Source organism: Bemisia tabaci, chromosome 3 (genome assembly GCF_918797505.1).
Source record: "Bemisia tabaci chromosome 3, PGI_BMITA_v3".
NCBI lineage: Eukaryota > Metazoa > Arthropoda > Insecta > Hemiptera > Aleyrodidae > Bemisia > Bemisia tabaci.
The window spans coordinates 34,116,382-34,137,145 of record NC_092795.1 but is presented as its reverse complement, the minus strand read 5'-3'; the positions used below and the strand labels follow the sequence as shown (position 1 = coordinate 34,137,145).

The following is a 20,764-nucleotide window of genomic DNA, read 5'->3' as shown; positions in this document are numbered from 1 at the left end:
TTAAATCAGTATTTCGCGGGTCACCCGGCATCGCTGGGAACTAGGAAACATGATACATTGTTGCCATAGCAAGTTAAATGCAGTGTCTGTTCCTAAACAGTCTTTCATTCTCTTGAATTAACACAAGTGATACTAAACACGTCAAGAATTTAAGTTTTAGTACTTTTCAGCATTTTCCGATCACCTCAGTCGATTTTTCGACAATTTCCGCGGCGATGAGTAATCTTCTGGTGCTTGGTTTGGCATCGCCGCACGTATGTCAATGGAACGTGACCGGAGTGCGCCAGCCAATCGGAGACGCGCTAGCGTTGAAGTCACGTTGTTCAAGCGCAGAAAATTATCGCTACTAGTGTCGTGAGGTTTTGTCGAATTTTCGATCCGTTTCTTACACTTTTTTAAGTTTATTTTCGTTTTAATTACATCCCTTAACTTCTTGCTCTGAAGCGCACGACTTTGCGCTTGACAGTCTCCCATCTGACCGGCCGACGGTAAACCAGCCCGCTTTTCCTGTCTCATACTGGCCCGAGAGCTATCGGTTCAAGTATCGCCCATGCATTAATCTGTTGAATTATGACATAACTGATATGTGTAGCAGTGATAAGCTATTATGTAAAAATACATCGTTCCGACTGTCTGCACGCGCCGTAACAGACAAAGTTTCGTTTATTTGTTGCCCGACTTTTTTATCCCTTTAAACCCGGGGCTGACTAATTGTTTTCATCAGAATCTCAGAAATTGTGCAGTGACGCGAATTTTACCCTGGACTGCCCTGACAGGCCCCCCCAGGCAATCAATTGGGAAATCTTTACTCATCTCCTTCTCCTCTGGACCTCTCATCAGTATCTCCTCATAATTTCATCGGTGCTTATACTTTCCTCATGGGGTGAATCAAGTGCGAGTGTTGTTTTTTCAAAAAAAAATTTCAGCTTTTTCACCCTGTCAAAGGGACAATGACTCTCTCAGTGTTAGAAAATGTAGTGTGCTATAGGTAAAAGCGCATCATATTTGAACTATACACCAAGGCTATGCTTGATGACAATATGGGTCAGACGTCCAAACATACTATGCATTGGTTTCGCAAAGGGCTGCGATTGCACGATAATCCAAGTTTGATGGAAGGACTGATTGGAGCTTCGACTTTTCGCTGTGTCTTCATCATTGATCCCTGGTTTGCCAGTACTTCAAATGTTGGAATCAACAAGTGGAGGTAATGATAATTTTTCTCTCGATAGTTAACCTACCGCCGCATCCTTTTTTAATTTACATTGGAAGCTTCATAATAGTGAAAGCTTTTTAGAAGGGCTACTTCCCCCTACCCCCCTATTCTACAGATCTAAATATGGACGGTGGTACTACCAGGTAGCGTATGCTGATCTACTATGTTGCAGACTCCCTACTTTATTTTTCAAATAGAAAACTACAAAATGTCAATTCTTGAAAACCTCTGTGTGTTTCCTTCTCTGTGCAAAGAAAACTCTGTAAAAATTTCAAGAAATGATACTTATTTGTTCTCCTTGAAAAAATTAAAATGAAAGCGGAGATTTTTAAACTCCGCAAGCGAGACTTGCAGTCTGGTAGTTTCACGGCCAATATCCAGTATCCATACAGGTAAGAAGGACCAAAAGCAAGGATAAAGGAGAAAGAGTTCACCTCTTTCTTTTCTCCAAGGTTGAAGTTTAATCACTTGATTGAAGCAAGCAGTTTGTCTGGTATGGACATGTTTAGAGAATGGCAAATGGTTGTCCAAGCATATTTTTGAATGGACTCCTCCCGGAAGGAGTTGGTATGGATGTCGCACGAAAGGTTGGAGATCAGGAGTGGAGGAGGATATCAGAAGATGTCAATTGCCTGGTGATCTGTCGGATAGAGAATGGTGGGGATTGGGTTTCGCAGAATGCTGCGCTATCAAAGCAGGTGTTTTACATATAAGTATACTGAAGTAACATATTGCAGCCATGAGTAAATTTTACAGAAAAATTTTTATGATGTTTGCCTTTATAATTGCAGATTACTGTTACAGATAACAAATACATCTCAATGAAGTTACCTGTGCTTCACAGCTAGAATATCTACTAACTAGCAGACTGTTCCACTTCAAAACGATACCTAACTGAATTTTTAAATTGAACTTCGCAGTCAAAACTTGAAATTATGACTTTCTTAAAACAGCTTTATGCTGCTTCTAAAATCTGAAACATAGCGGCGATAGGGCACGGAAAAGTGAGGTTTCCTGTTTAGTGTCTCTAAAATAAATTCACAGCGTATTTGCCTTGAGTTTAAAAGAGACTGTCATAAAAATTTGTACTTATGCATTGCTGCTATCTGCATCTTTGAATGAGGACAAAATTAGTATTGCTAAGAAGCGCTGAAACTGTCAGGACCTCCTGCTGTTTTACAGTCTATGCAGAGAGATAAGTATTGTCTTGAAATTTTGTTGGTTTTTATGTCTTCCCTTGAAAATCAACTCTGAAACTGCAAAAATGAGAATCTCGGTTTGCAATGTGGCAGATTTTCTGTCCTAATTTATTTTTTACCTAAAATACTTCTCAACAGCATCTCTTGGTGAAGCATATTTCTGTGTATACCTAATTTCTAAACGATAGTGTTGGTTTGTTTTCTTTTGATAAAGTAAAATGGAAGTGGAGATTTTGAAACACGGCAAACAAGATTTGCGTTTTTGCAGTTTCACGGATAAAATGGAACTTTGAATATGGTTGACTAAACTTTCACGTCACTGCTCTCTCACTGAATAGATAGTGAATCATGCTCACAATAAGGACAGTGGTTGATGACTCAAACTTGCGGTGTACTTCTTATGCTGTTGGCGAGCGGTTCTTAACCTATGCTGTTACTGAATGGTTTCATTCACCACCTGGAAAAAAATTCCAAGGGGACCAGTTGTTATTCACATCAACTGTAAATTGTAAATATCCACAATATTTATGGCTTTTTAAAACTGCCACTTGCGTTGCCGGATTCTGTCATGCGTTCTTAATGAAATTAGCCTTTGGCTATTTTTTTTTATTTTATAAAGAAAGAAAAGCCCATTTCTCTCCCTATTAGGTATAGCACCACCTTCTTGTTAATGCAATGCAAATTTAATATGCATCGTAGTACCTATGAAGATGATGATGAAATTATGAAAATAACACACCTTTAATTGCAATGTCTAAACATTTCTACCCATTCTTTGTTATTTCAAGAGAGTATTACCTGACTATTTTGTACAAAACTTTTGGGGAGTTTCATCAGGGGACAAGTAAAAATAGCCCAGAACTAAGCCATCCCTATCAAGAATATGCAAAATTTGATGGGAAAGGAATCTGTAATGGTGCAAAGTGGAGCATGTTGTCTTTGTAGCTTTACCATTAAGTAACCTGCATCATATTCACCTGCCAGTCCCTATTTTATAAAATCGGAATGGCTAGGCACTATATGGTCATAAAATAGTTATCAAATATGTTAGAAATAGTTTGTTTTACACATTATCGGTTCAGTATTGGAGAGATTTTTACTCATCCTCTCAAATGCAGAATTTTGCTCATTTCCACTATTGTATTTTTGAGTTGAATGGAATTAAGATGTGGCTGATGAGCAACGAAACTGGAAGGAAAAAAGATGATCGGAATAAATTCATCCATCACTGTAGGTATATATTTCTCATCTGTATTCCCGCCCGGCAAAATTACGTTGTGGCAACGTTGCCAAAACGTTGCAATTTCGCCATTTACGTATTCGGGCAACGTTGTGGTAACGTTGCCACAACGTGTAATTTTGTCAGCTTGCATGAACGTAATTGGCAATGTGTCTGCAATGTGTTTTAGCAACATAATGGGAATGTTGCAAAAATACGTTTTAGCAACATAATGGGAATGTTGCAAAAATACGGTGAAAAAATTTCGGTGATTTATTTTAGGAGTACTCTGCATTTTTACTCCTAGAATTCAATGTGGACCGCAGAGAAGCGTTTCTTAGGCACCCGAAATTCACTCTAAGTCCGATTGTAGCCGCGCTCCGCCCGGGTTCCCAAGCGGGCTCCCATCGAAGTACTAACTACGCCCGACGTTGCTGAACTTCAGTGATCGCCCGTGTGTCGCTGCCACTCAGCTACGGACGCTCGCGTGATAGAGTTTGGTTATTTAGCATTAATAAACATCCCTAGATCTGGTTCAATGATAGAAAGCAATGATATTCTTGCATTTCTGTGCATAATTCTACAACGAAGGATACTGAACATAATATTAGGAAGATCAAGTTTTTAAAAAAAAGGAGTATGAAAAAAAATTAAAAAAGAATTGAATAAATATATTCATTTTATATAAATAAAATTATTATTATTTTAATTATTTATTCAATTATATTAGAATTATTTTTTATTATTATAATTATTTGGTATTTTTATTTTGTATTAAATTATTTTCTAATTATTTATATTTATTTTTTTTATTTTATTTTTTATTTTTAAATTATTTTTTTATTTTTTTTCATTTTATCTTCATTTGTATATTTTTATTGTTAATTTTTTTATTTTTTGAATTATCTATCAATTAATTTTTGTTTATTTTTGTATATACATATACATATTTTTGCGACATATTGTATGAGGGCGCATTCCCTTATATTGATTGGAGAAAATCATCTGTTGAGAAACAACAGAAAGGAGAACACCTGAAACAGTGGAAAAGTGTCCCCTCCGATTTGCAGCACAGCATCTGCTTGACCTCATATCTGAGTTCTACGACCAAAATTACACAGGGATTGATACCTCACATGACACTATATGCGCATTTTAAAAAACCGAAACCCAGAGGCCTTATTATGGCCGCCATTTTGAAATTTAGGCATTTTGGGGGGTGTTCCGGGGTCGGACCGTGGTAAACTTTTGGTATGTTGTTCAGGAGGACCTACTGATGACGTTTACATAGGAAAAGTTTGTTCAGCAATTTGTTCCGGGTCAAATCGTGTTTCTCCCTGACTAATAATGTTTAACAACGTTGTCACAATATATCTAAGAAATATTTATTGAAACGTTTTTTAATAATGTTCCAGAAACATTTCTAAAAACGTTTTGAAAATATTGTCTAAAATATAATGTCAGGCAACATTGCTGAAACATTGCTTAAACGTTGCTGCTTTACCTTTACAAAGCAATATCATCAAAAATGTTGCCTTGCAACGTTGCGGCAACGTACACATTGCTCCCTTGCCGGGCGGGTTAGATTTTAGAAGCTAGTTTTTCTTGAATAGTTGTTTCCTCTTTGCAGATTCTTATTGCAGTGTCTTGAAGATTTGGACTGCAGTTTAAGGAAACTCAATTCTCGGTTGTTTGTGATCCGAGGTCAGCCAGCAGATGCTCTTCCGAAACTTTTCAAAGTGAGTTTTTTAACACCTAATACCTATCTCATTGCTGTCTCAGGATAAGCTATGTAATTTTTCACTCATAAATACATATTTCGCAGCAGCAAGGGGAATCTCAGTGCCGGCAGTCACTGTTGCCTGATGAATTTGGAGAACTGCATCTCTTTTGCCTGTAAATTTTTATTACTCCATTCTTGGTGCAAAACTTTTTAGAACCCCTAAGATCAATTAGCTGAGCCACGAGGGACCACCCGCAATCTTTTTCAAGATCTTATTTCAATTTTATAAGCATCAGTGACAGAATTTTAAGGCATATCCTATTGGAACTGGTTTGTTGATTAATGTGGGAAAAATAATTTTGCCTATCAAATTGTTGGTGTTATTGTTTTTTGATAATGTTTCATTTTTTATCAGGAATGGAACATCACATGTTTGAGTTTCGAAGAAGACCCAGAACCATTTGGGAAAGTGCGGGATCAGAACATAATGGCCCTCTGCAAAGAACTAAGTATAGAAGTCATCTCTCGAGTCTCTCACACCCTCTATAAACTTGATAAGTAAGTCAATCCTTTCTAGGTTGGTCAAGTGCATTCATAGATCGCAAATTGTCCATCAAGTATCAATCAGTAAATCGATTTGGTTATTTGGTGGTAACCTACCACATTGATTACTTTGAAGTTAGTAGTCTCAGAGCACCTGAGCTAAGTTTTTTTCATGGTATTGAAACTTTTTTCAATGACTCTCAAACTCTCATCTTCCAAGCTTTAGGATGATGAAATTAGGATTGGAATTTGATTTGCATTGCAATCCCCATGTCCATGCCTCAGTTCCCTACAATAATGTATTACCAACAGTTGTGACATGGCTAATCAGTTGTTTAGACAGAGATATCTATGGTGATTTTGCCATCAGATGTGAATAGGTCCTTAAATAGAAAATAACAGAAATATACTCAATGATACTGAAGACTCACTCGTTTCCTTTCGAATAGTAAGTAAAGCATCCTCATAATTCCCCCTAAATATCTTTATTGGAATTTTCTCTTTCTCTGCCTGGGAGGGAGGCAAATTTGCTGTTTTTGCAAGGAACACTTTGCCCTTGCCACATAGCCCTGACAATAGTAAAATAACTTTATTAAGGTAACAATCAGGTGTGAAATGTATAATTTGAATGGGGAATTTTTCTTTTATTCTTTTCAACCAAATCTTAGTAAAAAATTATACCAAGTTTTCATTTTTTTTGTCATTTAAATATTTTTTTGTCTTTAGGATAATTGAAAAAAATGGCGGGAGAGCCCCATTAACATATCACCAATTCCAAACAGTCATTGCACAGCTAGATCCTCCGCAGCAGGCGGAATCACCTGTCTCTGTTCGACTCATTGCCAATGCGTTCACTCCAATTTCAGAGGATCATGATGAAACGTATGGGGTCCCAACACTTGAAGAATTAGGTAAGTCAAAAATCATACCACAAAGTCGTATCAGTTGTTGAAACAAAAATTTTCTTCGTTTTTTCGAGTAATTTTGAGCACATGTTTCAGTGATTAGTTTACAGGGTTGCCACAGTCAGTGAATACGAGGAAATCTGGAAAATGTCAGGAAATTTTAAAAAGTCTGAGAAAACATGAAAATGACGAAAATGTCAGAGAACATTGTCAAGTCACCTTTATTTCCTTTTTAGAATGGGTTTGACCTTTTGAACGACAAATTTTGCCTGAAAACTAGTTCAAATCATGTCTTTTCAAGCATCTGGCATATCCGAAATTGTCAGGGAATTTGACCAAAATGTGAGGGAGAAATCAGGGAAATGGCAGAGAATTTAATTCTCTGAATTCTGTCGCAACCCTGCAGAGGGATTGAATCACTGTGTAATCACTGAGGATGGTGAACAACTGGTCCAAGAAACGTTCGCACAGAAAGTGTCAAGTTAGCGGTCAGGTCGTTACAGCAGGGACTAATTTATTGCCATTTATGGATTTCAATCATAATCTTACCAGCGGAGGTTTCGTGGAATGGACTAAGATTATCTAACAAGTGTGTTCATGAGTTTCCTCGGATGCTGATGATTGAGCATGAGGAAGATATCTAGCTTTCTCATCTCAAATTATTGTTCATGCTTAAAATAAGAAAAATCTAAATAATAGGAGTCTCCATCTTTTTCAGTAACAGGGAATCAAATTGACTTTTTTTTGTCTCAGTACAGGGACAATTAGCGAAGAATACAGCTGTTAAATCAGTGAAGGAGTCTGATTTGAGCACTGCAAGAGTCAGAGGAAACTATTTTGTGGCGTTTGTATTATTTTTTTAGTTTTGAGTTTTGTACACAATCATGTTAACTCAGTACAATCCTAATAACCTTTGCCTCTGATTTTTTACAGGTTTCTCGACGGAAGGTCTTTTGCCTCCTGTATGGCTGGGCGGTGAGGCAGAAGCAATGACCCGCTTGAAACGGCATTTGGAGCGAAAAGCGTGGGTTGCGTCGTTTGATCGCCCAAAAATGACCCCGGAATCGTTGCAGGCTTCCCAGACTGGGCTAAGTCCATACCTCCGCTTTGGCTGCCTTTCAACGCGGCTTTTCTATTACCAGCTTAACGACTTGTACAAGAAGGTCATTGATGTAATATTTTTGTCATTTGATGATTTTTACCCATAGATTCAGCCAGGAAGGAATGATAATGTAAACTATTGCATCATGGATTAGTATAACTCTTTCCACCAATGCTATTCCATTCCGAAGCTTTTTCCCGATTTTTCCCTTGATCATTGAGGCCTGAATAGATGACTTTAATGTGCTGGCACATTTAGTGAAATAAATCTCCAAGATTCAGTCAAAGGACCATGCTTATGCCTATATTTTTACTTATTTCATATTATATTTTTTATGACCTTCAAAACTCGATAAGTTTTTGAAAAGAGATTCTCTACTCCAGAAAAATAGGTCTAAAAAGTGAATTTTTCTGCATTTTTATGTGCTGTATCTAGCGAAAATGTTGCAGCACCAATCTGGTGATGGAAGAAAGCTCTTCTTTCTGCCCTGCAGCTAGAAGATGAGACATATCAAAAGAAGTAAAATTCTCCGAAAGATATCCAAGTCAGTTACGTCAACTGCTCCTGAACAAAGGTCCTGCTGTTCGACACTCCCGTAATGCCACATCTTCCTGAGCAAGTGTTTGAAAATGAAAAAAAATTCACTTCTTAACCTTGCCTTTCTCCAAATTTTGAAGGAGATGGATTTAATTTTTAAAGCTTGCCATGTCTAGGAAATTTTTAAGGACATTATATGAAAAAATTACAAAATTTAGCCAGAGCCAAATTCCTTAGTTTCATGTGCAGAGGCCTTTAAATCGAGGAAAATAACTTTTGACGAGTTTGGCATAAACAATCAGCTTTTGTTTCAGACATGAGATGCTTCCTAGCATTTCAAAGAATAGGTTGCAATCACCTCGATTAATTTATGTGAGAATAGTAGATGTTAGGTTGTATTTTAATTCAGCTGAACGCCGCAAACATGGCAGGTCAACATTTTAAATTTGTAGTGTTTCCTTACAGCCGCTTCCTACGAATATGAAAACTCCAAAGCGTCCAAATTCCAGTTTGAGCTGACATTTTTGAGCAATTTAAATGGTTGATTTTTTAAAACATTCCTATATGCTATGAGATCAGTATCTCAATGTGAGATGCTGATCCCACTGCATAAGGGAATGTTTAAAAAATTTGATCATAAAAATTGCTCAAAAGTGTTGCATCTAATTGGAATTACGATGCAAGAAACGATCAAAAATTTCAACTTAACTGAAAGTTTGATAGTTTGAAATTTTCAATTCAAAAACTATAGTTTAGAGAAACCGTTATGTACAGCTTTATTCTACCTTATTTGGAACTCTTTTTCCTCAGTAATGTAACTTCACACCCACCAATGGTGCAATAATTAATCAAATCACCTTTTCTAGGGGTACTGTGAAATCTCCTATCAAAAACAAAAAAAAAACCAATTTCTTTATTAAAAAACCGCTATCCTCGTTAATTTGCTTCTGTAGATTTATGGGATCTCTTTTTCAAGTTGTAACGGGTAGGCTTTGGGCAAAAGGTCCATGTCATTCAGGGTGTTTTATAAATTTAATTTATATTTTAAAACTCTGACACTTTAACTAAGTATTGCATTTTTTTGCTTGACTTTTGTTACTCTAGATCAAGAAAGCGGTCCCACCATTATCCTTGCACGGTCAGTTACTATGGCGTGAATTTTTTTACTGTGCTGCAACGAATAATCCAAATTTTGACAAAATGGTCGGAAATCCGATCTGTGTACAAATACCATGGGACAAAAACGCTGAAGCTTTGGCTAAATGGGCAAATGTGAGTGTTCAAGTTTATCATTGAAGAAACTACCAAACCTATCTCTGTTTTGGACGTTATGGGTTTCCTGTATCATTTCACTTATTTGGGAAACAACTTATCATCGTTATCAAACAAAATCTTGTGTGAGATGTCTGTGTTCTCTTGTCAACATTCTCTAAAAATCTTAGAAGAAGGATGTCATACTTAATTATAAGTAAGGTTTATGGAATTTTGGTCCATTTTTGTCAACCATCCGGTGTGACCTGCCCCTTTTTTATTTGCCATCTGTGCGTATTCAACTTTTCTACAAGTATCATTAGCAGGGGGACTGAAAACTAGTGTTTGGCCTTTAGAAAATACCCTAAAAAGTGAAAATCTTAGGTGTTTGTAGGGCGATGACATTAGAAATTTGCCGGATTAGTCTTACGCTGGGGCAGCTCCTCGTTCCTTTTTACTCCACAACTAAAGAGGGAGGGTCTACCATCTTCTGTTTGATCTCCCCAGTGTTACGACAACTTAACATAGTCAAATTGAATTTTTATTGTTATGAAACCATATTATGCTGTTATGATTATTATTCCAGGCACAAACTGGGTTTCCGTGGATAGATGCCATTATGACTCAACTTAGAGAGGAAGGGTGGATTCATCATCTTGCAAGGCATGCTGTAGCTTGTTTCCTTACCCGCGGCGACTTGTGGATGTCTTGGGAAGAAGGAATGAAGGTTTGTATTGTGGGAGGCCTTTCATTTTTTCACTAAAATTGAAGCTGAATTGTTATACGAGGTCTGTTAGATTAGAAACCGGATTTTGGTCATAACTAGCCCACAATGCGTCCGAATTAGGTTTTCTTGAGCTTTCTTGATAGCTGGAAATATACTTAAGAACGCTATGTTCACAGATTTTGTTTATCCTGATCAGTGCTTATTCTGTGTCATCTTGAATACGAGTAAGTCAGGTGCGTTTTGCGATTTTTATCATGCGATCACTGATAGAGCAAAGATTCAACATTAAATTTTGTTTTAAACTCGGTATACCTTGCACCAAAACTTTTGGTATATGCTAAGTAAAGTTTACCATGATCATTGTATGAGATGTTCCCACTGTTTTGAATGGGTTAAACGATTCAAAACTGGTCAGGGGTTCGTCAAAGATGAGGAGCATGGGAATATACCCTCAACGGCAACTGACATTTGTCACGTGGAAGAAGTGCGGGCAAAAGTGCTCGAAAATGGTCGTTTTAAGCTTGTTGAACAGAGTAATATTTCTGAAGGCTCTGTACGTACAATTTTGATAGAATATGTAGACACGCATCGAGTTTCAGGTACACTTGCCCCTTGATTGCTGTCCGTTGAACGAAAATCCAACCAAACGTCAATTTCCCTTTAGCTGCTTGAACGTTCTAACAATGATCCTACATTTTTGGATAGGATAATTTTCAGTGACAACACTTTAGTGTACGGCTACGACATGGAGACGAAACTCCAATCGTCCTTGTGGGTTGAAAAATGTAATGCAAGACCGAAAAAAGAGAGACAAGTTCGGTCAAACATGAAAATCGCAAAATACCCTTGAGGTTGCCTTACTTCAAGCCACATACCAACGAAGCTAATTAGGATTTTTCAAATTTGTGAACGTAGCGTTCTTGAGTATATTTTCAGCTATCAGAAAAGCTCAAGAAAACGTAATTTGGACGCATTTTGGGCTAGTTATGACCAAAATCCGGTTTCTAATCTAACAGACCTCGTACTCTCGAACGGTTTCGATGATGTAGAACGCTGCTGTGTTACCAAAGAGAGCAGAAACGCTCAAACTTTTTAAATTGAATTTCCTTCAAAATTTGTCCAGTCTAATTTAGATGAACCTAATGATTCATCTAAAACAGGAAAATTTCTCTTATATTCTTAAAAACGAGACCTACCAGAGAGCTGTAAAGGTGCAAAAAGTCATGTTGTTTCAGACAGAAGAATAGTAAGAGGTATTATTACTCTAGGATTGATACTAATTGAGTAAAATGGTGCCCTTTTCTGCAAAATGCCAATCTTCCAATCTTAAAATTTGTTTGTTGTGTGTCCAAAACTCAACCATAAAAGCAATATAGTCATTTAAGGCAGTCATGCCAAACATGAAAATGAAAAAGGCTCCTTTTATGTAGTTGAAAATAAAAATTTTCAATCAGTAAACTGATTTTTGAGAGTTCTCCAGATGATCAGAGGCAATGGGCCTGTTGCAAACTTTTGGTAGAACAATAATAAGAGTTGTTACTCATGGAAAGTGTTTCAAAAATCACGATGAGTGAATCAACAAAGTCTGAAATGCACTCCTTTCTTCACAATTTGCATAAGAATTTTTGGGTTTTTTCGAGCTTCCCGCTTCAAAAACGATACCACGGCACAGGTGAACATTTCGTCAGAGAAGTCATTCCATCCAATCCCTGCTCACAAGGATACTACGCAATATTCAACACAGCTGACGCCAATCTGCCAAAACATGTGTGACAATGATTCTAACCACCTGATAACAATCAGCGTTTTTACATTCACATTTTTCTTGCGTTGATTGATATCCGCCTTGATTGACCTCGTGCTCTCCTCTACTTGCGAGCTTAAGCGTCGGCCATGTTGAGTAGGGATTGAATGGAACGACTCCTCTTGCAAAATGTTCACCTGTGCTGTAGTATCCTTTTTGAAGCAGGAAGCTTAAAAAAGCGCGAACTTCTTACGTAGATTGTGAAGTTAGGAGTACATTTCAGAGTTTGCCAATGCGCTCATCGTGATTTTTGAATCATTATCTACAAGGAACAACTCTTACTTTTACTCTAGCAATCGTTTCCAACAAGCCCGTTTGACGAAGAACAGAGACTTCTTTCAATAAAATTTTCCCTTTGGACGTTACCCAGCCCATTTTCTCAAAACTTCATTTTTGCTTTTACTCCTGTCCTCGGTGACATGGCATAATGGTCCCCAATTACTTGCAACCTTTTATAGAAGATAATATTTTTCTTTGTTTTTTCTTATTTCTAAATTTTGAAAAGAAGATTATAGTATTTCACAAAATAAGCAATAGACTATTTCAATGAGAATTCATCCAACTGCATTTCACATTACCTGATTCCCTCCAATGCTGTATGATTTTTACCGAAAACGGAACTATGTAATATTTAAAAACTCATTTTGAATTTGTTTCCAGATAATTTCAAAATTTGAAGGTAGAATTTTGCCTTATTTTTCATAAAAAAAAAAAATGTAGTCGGTGGAAATGAAGCAATGTTGAGCTGATTTTAGTTAAAGTTGTCCCTCCAGTAAATTTCTGCACAGATTGCAGATAAGGTCGTGGGTATTTTTATTTATTTTTTTTAATCGTCGTCATGAGCATCCATTCCCATTTTATAGAATACGCTGCTTTATTGATTTTGGACCTATTGGTGTCAGTCATTTTCAATGAAAGCACAAAAGCCAAGGTGTGGATCATAAATATGTAAAATATACTTAGTTACTTACAATTCAAAATGGTGTTGTTCACTTAGAACTCTATACATCCTCATCAGTCCCTCAAAATCATTTACCTAGCCAAATAGCCTTCCTAGTATCTGAGGCCAATGGAACTTTGATATTTGCTCACAGGTCTTTGAGGAGTTACTTCTGGACGCAGATTGGTCGGTGAACGCTGGAATGTGGATGTGGTTGTCTTGCTCATCGTTTTTCCAACAGTTTTTCCACTGCTATGACCCTGTCCGCTTCGGTCGCAAAGCTGATCCAAATGGAGATTATATTAGGTTTGTTCATAATTTTACTGATTTCATCTAGAATAATACTTACCTAAATCATAATGTCTGTCAATGGCTCTTGGAAGGTGTGAAAATCCAGTTGTTCGTTTCCCAGCGTAAAAACATCCAACAAATCAGTGAATATTGAGTGATGCCAATGCTTGGTGGATTTCAACGAGGAACAATATGGAAGTCAAAAATGAATGAGTCACTCACGATGAATGCCTCTGTCATATCATAGATGAGGAAATGAAATTCAGTAGTAAATGGGAAAGCAAAATTCATGATGTCATAAATGCGTGCATCCATGATGTCATGAACCAAAAATACTGGAATTAATTCCTGGAGCAACAGATAGTTGACACTACCAAGGGATGAGGGGGAGAAGTAAATAGCGGGTATAAAAGTAGATCAGCAGTTCTAAATACAGCAGAATTTGCATTTATAATGATTAGTTATCCTACAAAAGAGTCATAAGTGTTAGAAAACATGACGATGCAAACCGAGATAAGTGAATGGCAATTTCATTGTGGATGAATTAAGTTGAAACATTCTTTGCAGTTTGAAAACAGATGAAATATTTGAAGGCTTATACCTTGTCTGTTTCTATTTCAGGAAATATTTACCGGTTTTAAAAAATATGCCAACAAAGTATATCCATGAACCATGGATAGCTCCTGGTCCTGTACAGAAAGCAGCCAAATGTTTGATTGGAGAAGATTACCCACTACCAATGGTCAATCATGCGGTCGCTAGCAGAATAAACATTGAGCGCATGAAGCAAGTTTATCTTCAACTTAGCAAATACAAGAATTTAGGTAAATTATTAACTGACACATTTCTTACTAGAATTGTTTTGTATGTATTTCCATCAGGCCGTAAATATAGAAGAAAAACATCAGTTGGAATATCAAATTCTTTAGCAGGACTTAGTGCATCCTGAGCACTGATAGGATTGCAACATCCTGTAGGTTGTTAAATTCGCTTGCTAGCATTGATGTGAGCAATATTGAACATGGAAGCGGCAGCAACGTTGAAACAATGTTACTCATGAGACAGAGGGCATCCACTGGGGGATATCACATCAACTTTGAAGGTTAAAATTAGCGACAATAGTCTTTTTTTTTTACATTAAAGTTATTTTCTACTGTGTAGTGATGCCTTTAATGATTATTTTTGCATTGTTATCCAGCAGTATGTACAACGCTGATAGTGTTGTTCTTAACTTCTAGGGATGTCACTGTGAATATTTTTCAGACGATATTTTAACATTATTCCCTAAAAATATCGCTTTATATTGCACTGTGCAATAATGACCTACAGGAGTAAAGATGAATTCTGCTATAAGAAACCAGTTTCAACCAATAGGATTGCTCCATATGCCTGCCAACCTCTTTTTCTATCTTTTTGTCTATCAATTTCAATAATCAGCCCGCTGAACTTGTTGCTCTAATATCTCCTTTGAAGGTCAAATATTTATCTACCTTGTTTTCCATTTTTGCAGGTCAGCATTGTATGCCAATAAGCACAAAAGAGTCCACCAAGAGTATAATGAATTCAAACATTCCAATTCCGCTCATGGACTACAGCTAATTATTCGTTGTGGAGTAACAACTTGACCTTGCTGTGAACAGTTCACTCAAGACATTTTTTGCCTTGGGCAAAATCGTGACGTGCCATTTTTTTGTAAGAACAAGGTCCATGAGTCCCTATGAAGTACAAAGAAATGTCTCAACAAGTCTCTTGGATTTGTGCAAGTTGAATCCAGGGATCTTTTTTGATAGATAAAGAATCATTCAATCAGACTTCAAGTTTTTCTCAACTCATTCTCAAACGATTGGAAGTGGATATGTTGAAGGTCAAATCAGTCATTTTTTCGGTCCCTGAACTGTCGGTCGAATTTTGAAAATTTCTAATATTTTACACGTTTTTAAGTAAGGACTCTAGGTTTTTATTATTTTGAATGCAAATATTGATCAAATCACAAATTACTCTTTAATATTACTGATTAATACTTGTTCATTCTTTCACTTTTTAGGAAAAAGACATTGAAAGAAATCAGTTCAGACCAAGATTGGCTTAACGAAACAAAAACTGTCCAAGAAATGGTAAATTCAGTGCAGGAAATTATCGGCAGTTTTTATCAAAAGTTACTATCATCGAAATGTGCCTATTAAACTTCCCAGATGCTCTTTTCCCATCAAAAACTGCTTGGCAAGATTTTCGTAACTTGTCAAGGTTGTCTGGTTGTTTTACACCTTTAGGTGTCACCATAATAACAAAGCAAAAATCTGTGAAATTGGTCGCGCAAAAAGAATTGACACAGTTTCTGCTGGATTTATTGTTTTAGTATGCATTTGTATTTTATGCAGTTTTTTGTATTCTCATGCCACCTTTGCAAACTTTTTTCAAGTATGGATAAAGACAAAAAAATAAAAGAACAAATTAATTAAATTTTAGAAGAAGCATTAAAATTGTACCGTTCTTTTATTAGTTTTGTCTTTATTCATACTTAAAAAAAGGTCTGGTGGCACAATCTTCAAACTAATCCTTAACACCTCCTTATCCCTGCGGAACTTTCAATACATCTTGAGGTTCTTCTCCTTTCCTACACCCTATCCCATTTATGTCCCCTGTGCGTTTCAGCAAGACCAGCCGTTGGCTTTAAAATGTAAGCATAACGACCTATGGCTAGCATGTGCGGCGGCTGATCTCTGTATTTCTCTATTAATTTCTATCTATCCTTACTTAAAAAGAGTTTGCATAAAAAGCATGAGAAACGATGAAAAAAAGCTACACAAGACGTGAACACACCAGAGAAAATCCTCAAGGCAGAAACTTCGCCAATTATTTTTGCGTAAGCAATTCATTCATAGATATTTGTTAAAATTTTAAATTTTTCTTAAATTACGTTTTTAATGCAACAAAACAAACAAACAGTATCATTATGTCGTGTTTGATTTTGCCGAGCAGAATTTGTTGGTGAAAGCGCATATGCTAAGTTTCAACAGCATATTTCTGCAAGTGCAAATTGTAAAAAAGAACCTAAAAGGATTACCATACAAACCTCAAACTTTTTTTCTTAACTAAGGGACTGTGTCCTTGGTCCTATGCTTTGCAGTTTTTTTTAGCAATATCTGAGCTAAAATGAAATATGTGTTAGCGGACAAACCCGATTTCAGGACGAACTAGAATTTCCTAGGACGAACTAGAATTTCCTAGGACGAACTAGTTTGGCCTAGTTACCGCGGGCCCTACTAGAATTTCCTAGGCCAAACTACTTTATCCTACAGCACGTAGGCGAAACTACTAGGCCGAACTAGTTCGTCCAAACCCGTTCGGACGAACTAGTTTGGCCTAGGATTTTGAAGAAACGTTCGGCTATCAATTCTATTGCAAAAATCGGTACTTATCTATCGAATTAACTATCGATAAGAGTCTCAATCAAAACACCAGTCCACGCTGAGCAGTGATCACCAGTCCATGCTGAGCAGTGATAAGGAGCACGTTAATGTTCGCGACATTACTTTGTGTTGTTATTAATGCCGTATTCAATTTAATTACTTTCTTTCATTTATAAATTTAGTTGTTATGAATGTATAGTCGTGTCGTGCAGTGCTTTTTTACGTGCGAAGTCGTTAAAACGTGAAGTTTTCTTCCGAACAATCACATGATAGTGCCGTTAAAATTATAACTCGAGGTTTTTCCTAAAGCACCTAGGACAAACTACTCTGGCCTAGGACAAACTAGTTTATACTAAATTGCTCAGGAAAAACTAGTTTCGGCCTAGGCCAAACTACTTTATCCTAGGTGCTTAGGCCGAACGAGATTTCTTCCGGCAAACGAGTTTGTCCTAGGAAATTCTAGTTTGTCCTAAAATCGGGTTTGTCCGCTAACATATGCAAAAAAATACGATTGAAGTGCATCAAAACAGATAAAATATCATAATCGCGTGACATTTCCTAAATCTTGCTGTAATGGTAATTTCAGGACAGCATGCCCAAAATCTCTACAATTATCTTAGGAATTTATAATATAGTAAGATAAGATTTAATCAACTAATTTCTTCTAACGTCTTCTCTCAAACAAAACCAAGATAAATTTGATGGGTTGCAAGGTTTTTAAATAATAGCATTAGTCCAGATCACTCGTCCTCTGTGCACTTGAACAGAGGTACATTTTTAGGGAACTGTATTCTTAAAGTGAATGTAAACTTAGTTGGAATCCAACAAACTGGAAAAAAGCAGAGTAAAATAAATCAAGATCGTCCTGATGTTCAACAAATTTTGAGAGCTGTCAAAGGTCTGTCTGGATTCGTCCTGATGTTCAACAAATTTTGAGAGCTGTCATGGGTCTGTCTGGATCCACCTTATCTCCTACTTTTTTGCAAATGGGACAGCATGAAACCCAGAAAATGGCTCTCTAGACAAATTTTTGATTTGTGGGCTCTCAAAATCCATGCCTCTCCCTTGAAATTGTAATAGGTTCTGAACATGCAAAAGAATTGTCTATAGTAAAATGTTAAATTCCAATTCATTATGCCAGATATCAACTCTTTCTCTTACTTCCTATTTATTTGATAGTTGTTACTATTTTGGAATTTTTACACCTCTGAAACAATTAACAACGTGTCAAAAGTTGTACGTTTTATGATACCAGATTTATACTTTCATTCTCAACTTAAACCAGTGTCCTTCCTTAAGATTGTGTCATACATTGAAAAATTGCTCTCTTAAGTGCCGTTATGTTAAATTTCCTAGGAAATTTGTCAATATGTCCTGCTGTGTTCTTTGCTGTACTTGTTTACTCATCAAAATTTCACGCAGAACATGGTAGACGCATCAATAATTTACAAATCCACTTCCTAAGTGAGGAATTAGCGTTTTTTCTTCTTTGTAAATTCAAACTTCTTGCTTCCCCAAAAACCAAGTGATAACCAATTTACTGTATCAATTTCAGCAAAGCTTAAAATGGAATAATTTTCTCGAACTGCTTGACAGCTATGCAAGCATTGAGCATCATAATGTGAGGAAACTCAACACTACTTCTTTACAGAACCATAAGTTGGTTTTCTATGGCTACTCTCACGTGCGTTGATTTTGAATGTTTTTTGCCAGCAGGAAGTTTGTATAATGTTTGAGATTCAAACTAATTTCAGTGTAAACCATAAATGCCAAACTCTTATTTAAATGTTAATTCTTAAATATTTGGATACATCCAGCGTGTTGTGATAACTTTTGAAGCAGAAACATCCCTAGTAGTAGTGACTGTTGGAGGAGGTAGAAAACTCCTAAATTTCAAAGAGGAAACTCATTAAAAAAACTGTTAAAATATCTGAACAAGGAACCCCTTTTTGTGCTTTTTTACATAAATTGCAACCCTGCACTCCTGCATGTTTTTTATCACTTTATTTTAGTAACTTTTAACCAAAAAGTTAATAAAATTTTAGTATTTTAAGTTGCTTACTTTCGAATAATTGCGTTTCGCATCAATATAAGCAACTGTATATTAGACTGTAACAAAATTCCAATGCCTTTTTTTCTCATAATTTTTCTATCTTCCTATTGTAATTTTTACATAAATTTTATGTAAAGAGGAACAAAAAGGGTTTCCTATTTTATACATTTTTATAATTTTATCCTTTTTTCAAATTATACATTTTAACATTTGTTTTAGGTTTTTTTCAAAGCCCCTAAGGATTAGACAACACTTTTCAATTTCGAACTACACTTTCTAGCCTAGTTTAAAATAAACGTATGTACAATTACTTCCCCATAAACATATAAGTTTTTACTACTGAGCCAGAAATTGTAGTTCTTTACCGCAGAATGAAGTTCATTCTTCACCTTATCTTGTAGCTCAATTTGATTGGTCTTTTCTTTTTGCCTCAGATCACTGAAAATTCGACGTTTCATTTTCATGTGGGAAAGCAACTTATTTTTATCGTAATTTTACAGAAAAACCAATTTCTGCAACAACTAGCAATTCCTTTTAGACTTTCTGTAAAATTCCTGTGGAGTTCTAATGGTTTCAGATCGATAATACCTCCAGAAGGACTTTACTTCTATTAGAGATGTGCTTAATGTTTGATGAAAAAGGAAGATGTGTTTACCTATACGTAATTTTACATGTGTTGAAAGTGAGCATAAATGAAGATATCTAACAAGTACCACTTTTAACTGGCTTAAAGCTCACTTCAGTTGGCCATTCTTGAATAAGCTCAAAGTATCTGGGCGCATAAAAGCACCATTAAAAGTAGTAATGGTGGACATGGAAGTTACTCCTCCCAACTGTCTCCTTTTCCCCCAAAATCAATACGAACATCGTAATAAAATACATACATATTTTTAAAAGAAGAAAATTGCATTTTTTCCCCCACCCTTTCAGACAAACAACAAAACGCATGGTTAAAAAAATTATTCTCTCTCTTCTGCTTTTGAACCTCTACTTTCGCATTTCTCACCACTACAGTTAAGTTCAGCACACTCATCCCAAATCTCTTCTTTTTCTATTCCAACATTAATATCGATTTCAGGAAATTATGCACCGGCAGACCAGGTTCAAATACTCAGTAAAAAAAGCACCAAAATCAGCATCAATATCACAAAAATAACCATCAACTAAGGAAGGTTCAGTGAAGAAAAATTTAATCTTTCTTTACTACTTATTAATTTTCTGAGATTTGGATCACATATTAATCGTATTCACAGAACATCCTCCCCCCCCCCTTAAGTTGAGGAATTATCTCTTTGGAGGCGCCCTTCCCCCCAAAAAAAATGTTTCTTTACTTTGGATACAATAACCGTACAGTACAGTAGGTATCATATTTTGATAAGATTCTCTCATGTCAAACTCAAACTGAAACTTTTTGGTTTCCAATTTATTTACTGAAATTTTGAATTTAACATCTCTATTTTACTAAAAATCAAATTTCTAGAGAATTATTCGAAGTTCATTCATAATTTTCCTGATTGGTCGCAGCATTGTGTCTCTTTTTAATTTTTCTAAATTTTGATAATTATACGTAAAACCTTTTATTTTATTCTTATTTTGATCTAGACTAGTTTTATGGCATTAACTCACAGGATCAATCATCACTCATAGCCTCATGAACTCATCTTTTTGGAACTCATGAGTCCACCCAAGCTCATCACCTACCTGTCTGAACAGTATTTTTTTTCGTCATTTGAATAAACCACAGAATCTGTACCCCTATAACAACAGCCGTACCTAGCTCATCTGATATTTCGTACAATCTTTGTCTCGCATTTGCTGTTGTGAATAAAGCTATAGAAATATTA

The 20,764-nt window shown here is 36.2% G+C and overlaps 1 protein-coding gene across 2 annotated transcripts; it reads left to right on the top strand.

The window, feature by feature from the left end:
- The first annotated feature begins 53 nt into the window (after positions 1 to 53).
- LOC109043845 (cryptochrome-1) lies at positions 54 to 20,764 on the top strand. Of its 2 annotated transcripts, XM_072298223.1 has the most exons (11): positions 54 to 1,207; positions 2,754 to 2,923; positions 5,265 to 5,373; positions 5,773 to 5,915; positions 6,627 to 6,811; positions 7,739 to 7,968; positions 9,549 to 9,716; positions 10,282 to 10,422; positions 13,321 to 13,472; positions 14,079 to 14,281; positions 14,968 to 20,764. In XM_072298223.1, exons 2-11 carry the CDS (start codon positions 2,856 to 2,858, stop codon positions 15,054 to 15,056), a joined length of 1,488 nt encoding a protein of 495 aa, XP_072154324.1. In that variant the 5' UTR covers positions 54 to 1,207; positions 2,754 to 2,855; the 3' UTR covers positions 15,057 to 20,764. The 2 variants fall into 2 exon arrangements, with proteins under 2 accessions (XP_072154324.1, XP_018916709.1); XM_019061164.2 differs by lacking the exon at positions 2,754 to 2,923 and having other exon boundaries at positions 70 to 1,207.

What these genes read in the sequence shown, in the direction of transcription:
- LOC109043845 (XM_019061164.2), top strand. Translation starts at nt 1,026, where the DNA reads ATGCTTGATGACAATATGGGTCAGACGTCCAAACATACTATGCATTGG. An exon ending in CTCTTCCGAAACTTTTCAAA is followed by an intron (nt 5,374 to 5,772) that starts GTGAGTTTTTTA and finishes ATTTTTTATCAG; the next exon opens with GAATGGAACATCACATGTTT. An exon ending in CCCAACACTTGAAGAATTAG is followed by an intron (nt 6,812 to 7,738) that starts GTAAGTCAAAAA and finishes GATTTTTTACAG; the next exon opens with GTTTCTCGACGGAAGGTCTT.